Genomic DNA, 13423 nt, shown 5'->3' on the forward strand with positions numbered 1-13423 from the left:
TTGTGTTGCTACTGAATGATTTGATTCAGGCTTTATATTCCCAGGGATCCTCTTTATAATTGGACTTGTTTCTTTCACCAGTGTAAACTCAAAAATAGAATTTTAAAGTTCATTTTCAGTTCGTGAAAATTACTCATCTTTTGTAAATCTCAAGTCACAGATTTTATTTCACTTCTCCCTCCCATTCCTCTCTTACCACTCCTGTTGAGATTCCAGATACATACAGAAAGCAATGTCCTTTGTTTTATGAAAGCTACAGAATAGTCTGAAGTTATTGTTTGAGATGAATGTGGGTTTTTTACTGTAGTTCATTGCTTACTGTTTCTAGATTAACTGGTTCCTTTGAAACACTGCTGGCTTACTACATAACCTGTTCCTCATATATAGAAAATTCTAATATTCACATTACAAATTTGAATGTACGGCATCTCATGTTCCAGCCTGTTTTTACTCGGTACTTTTTTTCTCTCTTCTCTCTCCCCCTGTCCCCCCAGTTCAAACTACGTTCTAACTGATGAACAGTCCCTCTGGATTGAAGATACTACAAAATTGGTTTACCAGGTCAGAACTGCAGAGAACAAACAATGCAAGCTCTAAATCTCTTTTTGTAACTCATAAAAGGAACTCTCTGAATTGACTTCCTTATTCCATTTGCTGTTTTGTATTATCGATTTTTAATTCAACACAACTGTGGAAGGTTAGCTGTGTTGTCTTCCTAAATGTGAAAGAACACTAGAAATCTTGGGAAAATACCATAAAGGCAGATAAATAGCATTTCTTACCTGTGAAGTGGTTACCACAGTTTTTGGTTGTTTACCTTCTTTCAAATGCTCTGCTACATACTCTATTACCAAAGTTAATACTAGTCATATGATTTCTTCCAATTGCAGCTTCTTTCAGAAAACCCGCCAGATGGGGAAAGATTCTCAAAAATGGTAGAGGTAAGTATTTAAAAAAAAAAAAAAAAATTAGTATATATCTGTCTTAAACAGAATCAAAGTAGGCTCTAAAAGAATGCCATTGACTTTGACATCTATCTAGTTAGTTTTTAAGGCACGAGGTAGAAGTTTTAGGTGCCATAAGCAACTCCAATTCTCCCATCAATATTTTTTTATGCAGTCACATTTTCATATTTCTTTAAAATGCTTTTCTCTCTCCTTTGCTGTGGGGAGAAATATGCATGCATGAACATACACGTATATAAAATAAATAAAGGGAGATCGGTTATACAAGAAAAATAGTGTAACTGATTCCTTGGTGCATTATACAGCACTTTGTGGGCAAACATACTGAATAACTGACTTTTCCCCTCTAATCTTTTGCCTGGCATTCTCAGGTGTTTCTAAGTAGTGAGTTAAAAAATGCAGGCACTGTTTTTGGAAGGTGATTTTGCTCTTTAATGATGTTAGGTGTCTGTTCACTTATTTTTCAGCATATATTAAACACTGAAGAAAACTGGAACACCTGGAAAAATGAAGGTTGTCCAAGTTTTGTGAAAGAAAGGTAAATGTACTAGTAAAATAGGAAACTCCCTTTTATAATTTATCTTGAAATGACCTTCCACTCAAGAATGTGTACCTACGTTTATGCATTTTGTGACTTAGCAGGTAACTTTGCTAAACAGAATAGTTGGGTATCACACCTGAGAGTATGTCTATGCTGCAGTTGGAGTTGTGATTTGCAGCTGGAGTAGGCATTCCTATGCTAGTTTTAATGTAGCTACCACAGCTAAAAGTAGCAGCGAACATGGGACAGCACAGACCATGGCATGGGCTACTGGTACAAGTACATACCCAGGGCTCTGTACAGGCTTGTGCAGCCCATGCTGAAGTTCTTGTCTTCTCTGCTATATTTAGTCATGTTAGCTAGATTAAAGCTGATGTGAGTGTGCCATCTTCAACTGAAAGTGTGATTGCAGTTCGAGTGTAGACCTACCGTGTGTGTGTGTTGTTAGCATTTAGGTCTCTGGGGTAAAAATCTTAGGGACTCATCATGCCCCTGTGCTCCCAAGTACATATGGGACTCTGCACATATGGATTTTCCTCTCCTGTGCAGAAGGAGGAGGCTCAACTGCCTCCATGGTAGCGTGTTTTTCTCTTGGACACTACTAAGTACTCTGTGGTTGGAGAGTGGGAGACTGGTGGAGTGTCATGTTCTTCCCCACCTCCTGCACTTAGCAGAGCTCAGAATGAAAAAGTAAGATAGCTTAAGCTGAAATACTTTCCCATATGCTCACATCTTGTGGTGTGGATTCCCAGTAATAGGGTCTCTGGCAGTTTGGCTGTAGTGAACATAAAACCTGAGGATCTCTTTGCTGGAGTGAGGCCTAGGACTTTATGTAATCATACTTGAGTGGGTAAATGTCCTCCCACAGCTGCTCAGTGATGATCAATGAGTGACCTGAAAGAAAACATTGTTTGATGTATACAGCCGGTAAAAGGTCCCCATGCAGTTAGATATAGGCCATGTTAAAAAGTGACTAACTGGCATCTTCAGTAGTGACAACAGTTGGGTCACCACCTGATATGCTGAGGAGGGAATTTGATAGTGCCTTCTCTTTGATTCCACCCATTTGCAGAGATGGGAGAGAGGTGAGGGAAGGGAGGAATTTCTAACAAACCACAAAGCTACAAATAATTAGAACAACTCAAATTTTATAACTTCTGAATGTCCTACCTACTTCTCCAGATCCCAGCCAGAGTTTTTGAGTTTGGGTAAGTCTCACCCTGGCTGTCTCAATGGTCTGGGAGTTCCATTCCTTTCTTCCATGGCTTATGGGGCATTGTGGAGAGGGAACCTGCATCTCCTAGAGGTTGCATGCAGATGACACATACAGGAGGGTAGATCACACATAATATGGACTGCTGGAATAAATGGGAATTATTTCTTTTTGGCAAATTCTGAGATGTTGTCAATTATCTCATGAATCTGAGGTATCTGACAGGTCCCAACAAATCCTAATCTTTCCTGTGGAAAGTTTTCATTGAGATTCAGTTAGAAGCTGTTGTCCTCATTTTGGATCTCCAAATACTGTAATTTTGACATTGAAAAAAGTGTGTGGCTTTTTTTTTTTAACTTAGACCATCAGATTCCAAGCCAACAAGACTTGTGAGAAAGAGGCCAGCTCCAGAGGATTTCCTGGGGAAAGGACCAAACAAAAAAATTCTCATGGGGAAGTACGTTCATTGTTTGTATTGATGATTTGTTGGTGGTAAGAAAAGTATAACATTTTGAGAATGAACTAAACTATTGAAATAGCTCTTCAGACTACAGCAGTGTCTTCTGAGTCCTTATTTCATGCCTCCCCTTAATCACCCCCTTTGAAGCTGCTCATATTCACCATTTTTCTCTCATCTTTGACCCTTTTTCTCGGCCACTTGTTGAATCACCTTTCCCTCTTCCGCCTTACATCTTTTCTTAAGATATGCTTTTGTAGAAAAGCCTATGCACATTGATCTTTGCAACACTCCAAGAATCCTTCCCCCCCACCCCCCCTTGTGTATCTGTCATGTACCAGTGCATTGTCTGTTTTTTTTTTTTTTTCTGTGACTGAATTAAATTATAAACATTTTGGGGCACTGGCTCTTTATTGTCAGTGCATCCCCAAACATCATGATGTCACATAATAAGTAAAGGCAACAGGCAGAACATCACAACCATATGATGTACTGATTACATTTAACTGTTCTTGGGTGGAGAGGAGTGTGAAATTCTCTTCTCTTTTCTTCTCCTTTTCATTGTAGCTGTTCCCAAGCTGAGAGAGTCAAGGTTCAACCTTCTGTTGAACTCCAAACTCCTCCTGTTGATTGTCAGAAAGTTCTCTCTGTGCTAGAAAGTAGTAATTTGCTCCATCACAAACACAACAGGGCCAAGCTTTTCTCAGTTGGGAAGTAAAAATCTTTATTCTCTTTCTGATCCCAAATCCCCAGGGCAGCATGTTGCATATTTGTTAGGAATATAACTATCCTAATGGCCAGCGAAGACCACAAAGTCCATCAGTCATTGACATTATAAACCGAGAACATATCAATTCTATGTACATCTCATAACTGACATTATTTGTTATAAGGGTCTTTTAGATGAGCAATGTGGTAGGAATATTTCTTGTACCTTTTTCTTTTGGTAAATGATTAGTGTGCAGTTTTAACACACACTTTTTTGTATTTTTGCAGTGAGGAGCTAACTCGGCTTTGGAATTTATGTCCGGACAACATGGAAGCTTGTAAATCTGAGACTAGGTAAGTAGGAAAAGTACTTCATTACCTACAAGCTAACTTCGTGCACTGTGACTATACAAGATTTAAAATAATCAAAGAAACTGTCTAACAGTTTAATAAAATTATTTATAATGTCAACAATTCTGTTCACCTTTCCTTTTTTTAAAGTAAATTCTAACTAAAGGCCACAGTCTGCAGCCCTCACTCACTGAATAGAGCATGCTCATGCAAGTAGTCCTATTGCTCTTAGTAATTCTGGGAACAGTGGTTACCACTCATAGCAGGCGAGGGTTGCAGAATCTGGTTCGAAATGTTTAAGCTGTATTAAAGGTGTAATTCTTGAGGGAAGTAAAATGAGATGGTGGGGATTTGCTAGCCTGTATGTTTGTAGCATACTTGAGGTGAAGCTGGCTACTATTTCTGGTGCTAGGAATAGATCTGTTGCCAGTGATTTCTCTGTGATTTAACACTCCAGCTGTGCTAAGGCAATGACCGTAAAATGCACTCTTCAGTTACTCCTTACAATTGTGCCACTGTCAAGGCCCCCTGTACTGTGCAATTATAAGGCTCTACACCTAACCATATAATTGTCTTTTTGCTAACATTGCTACATTAATCTGTTTTTGTGCAGCATCAGTGGCTAGCCAGGGAGCATGGAGTTTGGATGGGGCAGTAGAGTGGTAGGCAGTGGCTGAGGAGGCTAAAACAAACACAGGGAAAGATGCTTGTGCTGCTCCACTGGAACTTCGCAGAGTCTCTGCTTTCACAGATTGTAGTAGTTCTGCACAAGAGGTGCTTTCTTCAACTGTGAGGCTTCTAACGTGTGCTGGAGAGAGCTTCAGAATCTCTGCCAGGGTGGAGCCACGCTAGCTTGGCTGGGGAGGCTGAAGTGGATTAGTCCTCTGTGTACTAGTAAAGTGCTGCAGATAGAGGTTGGGTTTTTTAAGAACCCCTCTTACTCCACATGCATCAGCACATTGATTTCCTCCCTCCCCCCCTGCCAAAATCTGAAACAATAAGCCATTTATCATTTATTTTATCATGATGGGAGTGGTTGAGAAGGATGATTGTCTGGGCAAGTCACTTCATCGCTGTGCCTTAGATGCCCATCTATACAATGGGATAATATTTCTCTTCTTACACCAGTATTCTGTCTATATTGATAAACTCTGTTGGGTGGAGATTAGTTTTGACTTTGTTTGTACAGTGCCTGGCACAATCTCAATTGGGACAAAATCTACTTTTCAAAACAAAATCAGTCAGTTTATCTAGATGTCTTCATGACCCAGTACTACAAAGTGTCCTCCCTGCTTCCTTGTTGCTCCATGATATCCACCTCTTCAGGCAAACGTGATATCTCTCTTGAATGGACCTCGGATAAGGTGCATGTAGATGAGGACTTGATGCCTGATGAATCTCTCTTATGCTGTAATTGTGATACAAGATAATGCACATATCACAATATCCTATAGTTGTAAAGAACATAAATAGTTTAGTTCCTGTTTCAGAGACTATCTTGATGGTTGTGCATATTCTTAAATGCATCAGGTACTTAAGTTACTCCTGGGGGCATTCTGCACCAACAGATTCAAAATTCTGTGCCAAAAAAATCATAATTTTGCAAAATTCTGCATATTCTATGTCAAAATAATGCAGTATAATCACACCAGTTTTAATTATTTTGATAATTTATTTAAAGTATAATACAAAAAAATGTCACAATAACTATTCAGCATTTCCTAAACACATGGAAGTTAAGTTACAAACACTTGGTAACTAATATCCTGCATTCCAGTTATCCTGGATTTTCATTTAAATTACATTATAGAACACCAAACAGTGCCATTCCCTCCCGCCTCTTCCCTCCCCTCCCCCCCCCCCCCCCCAAAAATAAAATAGAATGTATTTCTAAATTGCTCAGACTTTTCACACATAGAAGTCATACAGTTTTACTAATCATTGTCCTGGACCTGGCTGTGTACTTTGGGAAGTTCTTGGTTCTGATTGTCCTGACATTTTATTGACTGCTTAGTAAATGTTTTATTTGCCCTCAAAGTTTTTTTTTTTTGTTTTTTTATTAAATGGGCAGGTAAAGTAAATCCTGAGATGTAATTAACCCCATTGTGACACTGGCAGAGGAAAAAGTGAGAGAGCTCATAGATCTTGCTGACTGAGAATTCCCTTACTGTCATTTATAATAAGGCTCATTTACATCACTCTAGCAATGTAGGGGCCTTACAACTTTCACAGGTTTTATGCTCCTGGGGGAATTGATTGAATATGGGAACAGTTAATTAACAATTAGAACATTAACAATGTTACTACGCAGTCAGGCTGCTACATTTCTGCCTCTAGCCTGCCTCTTGTATAATAAGCCCTACCCTTCCACGCCAGGGAGCTGCAGTCCCAAGAGAGAGGGGCAGAATCTGTTTGTTTCTCTCTCTCTCGTTGGTATGCACGTATGCCCAGGCCCGTTTCCTCCCCCCAGTGATCAACCACGCAGGCATGCACACCCAGCCCCCATCTCTGAGGCTGCTCCAAGCATGCCGGAACAGATGTGCTGCTGGGGAAGAGGCATGTCCATCCAGCATTTTTTTTTTTTTTTGGGGGGGGGGGGGTTGTGAGGGGGAGGAGGTTCTGTGTGCCATTCTCCCAGGAGTATTCAGTGCAGATTTGAATATCCAGTAGAAGCAGCTGCTGACTATTGCAATAACTGTAACAGTGCAGCTAACAAAAGGGTGTATGATAACTACAAATATTGACTAAGTAAATAAAGCTAAGTAATTTTGCGATCCTCTAAGTGTTCAGGAGTATGTTGATTTCTTTTTAACTTAAATGTACAGTAATTATCTCATCTGCCACACTGCAAGTGAAGGAAAAACGAGCAAAACCACACTTACTGAAATGTTCAGCTAGAAGTGGGATCCATCAGCGTGGGAATAACATGTTAAGTATAAGCAGCAAAGAGTCCTGTGGCACCTTGTAGACTAACAGACATATTGGAGCATGAGGTTTCGTGAGTGAATACCCACTTCATCGAATGCGTGTATTCACCCACGAAAGCTCATGCTCCAATACATCTGTTAGTCTATAAGGTGCCACAGAATGCTTTGCTTCTTTTACAGATCCAGACTAACACTGCTACCCCTCTGATGTTAAATGTAATATAAAATGTCTAAAATCAGTGGCCAGAAATAAACTGAATGGAAGGGAAATATGCAGCCCATATCAAACACTTTGTTGTTCTGTGATTAGCAGATGAGGTGGTAAGGACCTGTGCTTTCCCTACTCAGTTTCACCCAGGTTGCACAAAACTAACAAACTTTGTTGACTTCTACATCTGCCTGGCCCTTCTTGATATGATCAGCCATGCCTCCACTCTCTCTTCTTCAGACCTCTCTTTGAAACACACTTCTCCCATGCAATCTGTGCATCTTAGTCTTTCCCTCATAATACTCGTAATTTAAAATAATCAGTATTTTTACAAAATCCTGAAGACTCATGCATATTAATCAAAGCAACCATGTAATCTTATTACTGTATCTCTTGCCCTCCCACCCAATATGTACTGTATCTCCTTATGTCATATGTTAATTTAGAGTTTGGTTCAACAGAACACTTAACTATGTGACTATTCCCATCGCTGTCTAGTAATGCATTTAAGCATGTGCTTAAGTCCTATTTGAAGTCAGTGCCTAGACTGCTGAATCAGGGCCTGATTGCTGAATCAGGGCCTAGACTGTAAGCTCTTCAGGGCAGAGATTCTGTCTTTATTGTCTTGTATGGTGCTGAACTGATGATAGATCATGTTACACCTCTGTTGCATTTTAGTGATAGAGCAGTAGTTCATGTCTTAGTAACATTAGCAATGCATAGGACACTGCACTGAAGTGACAGATCAAGTTTATCTAATCAGGACATCTATCACTGCCTCATAAGGAAGACTGAAGTATGCATGAATTAATTGGAGGGATAAATGGAGATTAGTCAGAGTATCAGAACTCTGATTTATTTCATAGGGAATATATGCCGACACTGGAGGAGTTCTTTGAAGAGGCTATTGAGCAGGCAGATCCTGAAAACATGGTTGAAAATGAATATAAGTGAGTAGGTTTTATTTTATTCTTAATTTGTGTCCCTCTTTTTAACGTTTGCTTGAGTCACTGAAGTAAAGAATCTGTTCTCTGGACTATTGATGTCTCCAGAGGTCTGAAGGTCTGTCCTGAAGACTAGTAAGCTTGGACAGCGTGACATTAGTTGAGAAATGAGATCCTTCTTTTATTTTTCTGTCTTGAACCAATAGGCTTGGTAGAATTTGTTTTTTATAGTTTTGACAAAAATATCAATGTTTGTTTTTAAAGCATTTTTAAAATTTTTGTCAATTTAAGTTTTCTCAAACTTTTTTGCAAAATTATGGGTTTTAATTATTCTTTTTTAAATGCTTCTTTAAATTTTCATAATTGTGGGAAATTGAGTGGGGGCAGACAGTTGGGGGATTAGACAGTTACATAATGACAATAGATGTTGGGCTTGAAAAAGTTAAAGCTTTGCAATCATTAAAACACAAATTGTCAACATCACATATCAAAATATACAAAGTAAATCTCCTCTAATCAAACACTAATAAGTTCTCTAGCGGCATTTTTCTTTCTTTGCCTTCAAAACCCTATGTATAGATGATGAACATGTAACTAACACTACTTGTCTTTTATAGGGCTGTGAACAATTCTAATTATGGCTGGAGAGCATTAAGATTACTAGCACGCAGAAGTCCCCACTTCTTCCAGCCAACCAATCAACAATTTAAGAGTTTACCAGAATACTTAGAAAACATGGTAATCAAATTAGCCAAGGAGTTGCCTGTAAGTAATATTTTCTGGTACTTATATCAAATTATGCTAACTGACCTACTGATGGTCTCTTATTCTGCAGAATGGTAACTTATGATCATATATATGTTTGGTTCATGGCAAAAGAATTATATTCATGTGTATGGTTGTGTGCTAAAATAAAAACTGCAAATAAAACTGGTATTATACATTAAGACCCTGCTGATGCTAAACTTTGGAACAGATTTGATTTGCTGTCATGTGCTTAAAATTTTGGCTTGTTAGAGCAACTAATTATGACTCTCTCTCAAAATATTTGAGGAAACATTCAGCTTTCATGTGTTGTAGGCAAGGCTACCCAGAGGATTCAGAGGGTATGGGGCAGGGCCGGGTCTTCAATGGCCGGTCCCTCTCGGAGGAAAGGATCCGCTGCCAAAAAATGAAGCAGCGGCACTAGAGCAGCCTAAGTGCCGTGATCGTGGCTTTCTTTTTTTTTTTTTTTTTTTTTCCCCACCGCTTGCAGTTCTTGTACTCACCAGGCGGTGCCTGCCACCAAAAACCTGGAGCGGCTTGTGGAGCCCCTGTGGGGTTTGGGGCTAACTGCCCCACTTGCCACCCTACCCCTCCCCAGCTGCCCTGATTGTAGGGTCAGTTTGTCTTAAGCGTGTTGTTAAAGGGGACCTTAAAAAGAACAAGAAAGATGTTAGGTTTGTGCCCTTTTTATTTTCGTTGATATATGAAGAAGGCCTGAAAGGTTAGGTGGGATTTTTCAATTTTTAAATCTGCTTTTTTTATCCCTTAGAAATATCAGGATTGTGGTGTTTGTCATCAGTCTTGGAGGATCCATACTTGTGTTTGGGAGCTTTCTTATTCCTAACCTGAAGACAAAGAGAGGAAACTCAATTCTTAATAAAAAGCTTTTTTTTTTCAGCATGTTCTGTCATTTGAATTAACCAGTTGTTTAAAAAATTGTTTTTAACACTCAGTAAACATCGCATTTTTTTCAATCATGTTTCACTTGGCATAGTTACTCTGTCATCCTACTAGTTGTATAGTCATCTATCCGGTCCTACAGCAAAAAATTTCAAATGTTGAACAAGCAGGAACCATTTTTTAATCCTCTCAGGCTTTTTATCCATCAAAAAAGGCCATAAGCTCAATATTTTTTCCATTGGATGCCACCGTTGGCTAATGAACAGGAAAATGGGCAGGGGAGTGGGGAACAGGGTTTGGAAAAAACAAGCAGCACTGAATATCCCATAGTATCATAGATCATAGTGGAATGATTAGTTTCTCCTACAGTGAGCAAGTTCCAGGCAAGCTTTTGTTTTCTTGAAAAGAGCAGGAGATTCTCCTGTGACCAGGCCAGTAGTATTTTGTTGCTGCTGCTGCTGCTGTTAGGGTTTTCGGCTACAGAAGTATAATGTGTGGGTTATTTGTACACAAATGTCTTGTCAAATTGTCTATTCTAGCAGGCATGTCAGGGACCATCACGCAGCTATAACATTTCTTTTTAAACACAAAAGCCATCAAGTGATATTTAATTCTCTCATTAAAGCCTCCTTCTGAAGAAATAAAAACAGGAGAGGATGAAGATGAGGAAGATAATGATGCTTTATTAAAGGAAAACAATGAAAGTAAGATTTACATGTTTGTTTTTTTCAGTTTCACTCTTGATCCATATTTAAGTGTGTGGTTTTGTTTTGTTTTTTTTAATCATGCATTCTACCCAAGGTCTTCTGTCTTGTTTCACCTTCTGCTTCTCACCTGTCAACATTTAGCACCAATGCTCGTATTGAAAGTGACAAACAGCACCATATCAAGTCCCACAAAGCTAGCAGTTACTTGTTCCGCTCCTCAGAGTTGGGTGCAACTTGAACTGTGTGAACCCACAATTAGCAATCTCTCCCAATGTTCCTCTTGGGTAGGGTGTGTTTACTGTGTAACTAGATGTTAAAAGCCAAAAGTATGGCACAGTTATGTGAAATGCTTTCTCTGAATTCTCTGCCTCTATTTTGTAACTACAAGTTACATTGCCCTGGGATAGTGTTTACTTACAGACCTTAAATACCCTGTGTAGTGCTTCCAATAATAGTAGTATATGACCTGTCTCCAAGATCACTGAGATCTTTCTTCAGCTAAATGTCTCAAATGCAGAAATTTCTCTGACAGAGAAGGAGCATTCTTCCTGATAATGCCACCACCTTTTTTTTTTTCTTTCCATTAATCAGACTTCTCATTTGCCTCTTGCCCATAATCCTGTCATATTCTTACTCTGATCTCTCCTCCCTTATGTGAGTGAATCTGCCTATCTCCATCCCTATCCATGCAATCCTCATATTCCAGCTTTTCCCTGTGTGGTCGTTCACTATCTGAGCTTTCCAGTATCCATGTGATCAAGGGCGACTCCAGGCCCCAGCACGCCAAGCGCGTGCTTGGGGCGGCATGCCGCGGGAGGTGTTCTACCAGTCCCTGGCAGGGCAGCAGGCAGGGTACCTTCGGCGGCATACCTGCGGAGGGTCCGCTGGTCCCGCAGCTCCGGTGGAGCCCCCCGGCACACCTGCAGGAGGTCCACCAGAGCCGCGGGACCGGCGAGTGGCAGAGCGCCCCCCACGGCATGACGCTGTGCTTGGGGCGGCGAAATGTCTAGATCCGCCCCTGCATGTGATGCATGTGACATGCGCTGCTTGGAGTTGCATGTGATTTCATTCCCATCCCCAGACACCCCTGCTGGCTCCCCATTCACTTCAGGATCTAATTAAAAAACATCTTTCCTTGTTTTTAAAACCTTTCATGGTTCTCTGTGTATCTACTCCGCTGCTGCCTTTCATCTAGCACTTGTAGAAGGGAAGAGAGGACAATCTTGTTACTTTGGGTGCAAGAGCCTTCTTCTCCTCTTCAATTTAACAGCCTAGAACAGCCTTCACAGTTCCATTTTGTTGACTTTCCATCTCCTTTTAAAGTAAAGATGAGATGGCTGTGGTCTGATGCAGTATATGCATGCTCTGCCTCTGAGCAATAATGGAAATGTTCTGTTTGCTTTTGTCCCATGCTGTTCATGGACTTCAATTCCTAATCCTTGATGTAATGGTTTTAGTTTTTTGTGAAATGTCCTATAAATGAGTGGGACTGATAAGCAGTGGAGAGAGTTAGAAACATTCAGAACATGCCAGTTGGCTCTCAAAGCTGGGTGAGGCGAGACACATTGATGCAGAACATTATCCAACTCCTTGTATAGGTAACTTCATCCTTTGCTGTTTTTTGGAAATGTTATAAGCATGGTCAGCAGAGCACATAGACGACAAGCAGTAATACACTACAAGTTTGTAAACTCACTTGTATAATCACCAAACGTTTGTCTTCTCGGCAAGACACAAAGGTCAGTGTTATTATCTTGATGCCAAATGTTTAAGTAAGAAAAAAGATTTTGTTTTTTAACTGAATGAATTAACTGCTGTATAATCCAGTGCAGGCTGCACTGTAAGCAGGAAGACTAGAGTTTTCATTCCCTCTCTGTGCTTTTAGTTATACAATTAGAGGGAAGCAAATTTTTGTTTTTCACAAATTCAAACAAGTTAAACTGGGCTAGCTCTGCTTGATTTAACTAACCTAAACCTTCCCAGATGTAGTGAAATTCCAGTTACAATTTTAGATTTTAAGGTTCCTATTGATCTAGTTATTGAAAATTGCAGTGGCTTGCAAGAATAGACTTCTTACATTCAGCAATGGAAACAGTTGCTTCTGATTAACCTAAGAATATAGTAGCTGGACCAGTGATTTAGAAACCCTCATAGTGGACAGTCTTTCTAATAATACACCTATAGGGGAAGTTTCTCTTAGACTCAGGCATTGATTGGATTATATAAAATTGACGGCTGACAGTTTTTGAGTAGGGTTTAAAGGACTGTTTCAGAGCATAAATACAAAATAAGATGCTTAGCTGAAATGGGTAAAACAGCCAGAGTCTGTTTATAAATACAGTAGAACCTCAAAGGTATGAACTCCAGAGTTAGACTTACTGGTCAACCAGACCCCAATCAGGCAGCAGCGCAGACTTTTTTTTAAAAAAGAAAGGCAGATTCAGTACTGCCTCAGGGCTTTAGCCACAGGGGGTTGGGGCTGCGGCCGCGGTGGGAGGACTCGAGGCTTTTGACCCTCGGGAGCACTAGGACTCAGGGCTTTAGACTGGGAAGGGGTGGGGTGGTGCTGGGGCTCAGGGCTCCAGCGCCAAGGCTTGGGGCTTTAGCTATGAGGGGCCACTGGTTTCAGCGCTCCCCCTGGAGCTGAGGCCCTCACCTGCTGAAGCCAAAAGCATCCCCAGCACCCTCCGCAAGGCTGAACCCGGGAACCTGAGCACTCCCCCCAAATCTAAAGCAC

The 13423-nt window shown here is 40.3% G+C and overlaps 2 protein-coding genes across 4 annotated transcripts in view; one reads left to right on the top strand and one right to left on the bottom strand.

Annotated features, from left to right (window-relative positions):
- Positions 1-13423, top strand: part of THOC1 (THO complex subunit 1) — a 33031-nt gene that overhangs the window by 18976 nt on the left and 632 nt on the right. For 2 of the 3 annotated variants that reach the window (XM_050939213.1, XM_050939214.1), the window contains 8 exons: positions 495-561; positions 891-941; positions 1433-1503; positions 3081-3176; positions 4173-4238; positions 8237-8320; positions 8932-9079; positions 10605-10683. In XM_050939213.1, coding sequence (XP_050795170.1) covers positions 495-561; positions 891-941; positions 1433-1503; positions 3081-3176; positions 4173-4238; positions 8237-8320; positions 8932-9079; positions 10605-10683 — 662 coding nt within the window. Of the gene's footprint in view, positions 1-494; positions 562-890; positions 942-1432; positions 1504-3080; positions 3177-4172; positions 4239-8236; positions 8321-8931; positions 9080-9848; positions 10684-13423 lie in introns of those variants that run through there. The other variant, XM_050939215.1, reaches the window with a different exon arrangement.
- The window catches only part of USP14 (ubiquitin specific peptidase 14), a 65176-nt gene continuing 62476 nt past the window's right edge, over positions 10724-13423 (bottom strand). Inside the window, exon 18 of the mRNA XM_050939236.1 lies at positions 10724-10813. The gene's annotated coding sequence lies outside the window, so the exon portion shown is untranslated. The remainder of the gene's footprint in view (positions 10814-13423) is intronic.

Source organism: Gopherus flavomarginatus, chromosome 2 (genome assembly GCF_025201925.1).
Source record: "Gopherus flavomarginatus isolate rGopFla2 chromosome 2, rGopFla2.mat.asm, whole genome shotgun sequence".
In the NCBI taxonomy this organism is placed as follows: Eukaryota; Metazoa; Chordata; order Testudines; family Testudinidae; genus Gopherus; species Gopherus flavomarginatus.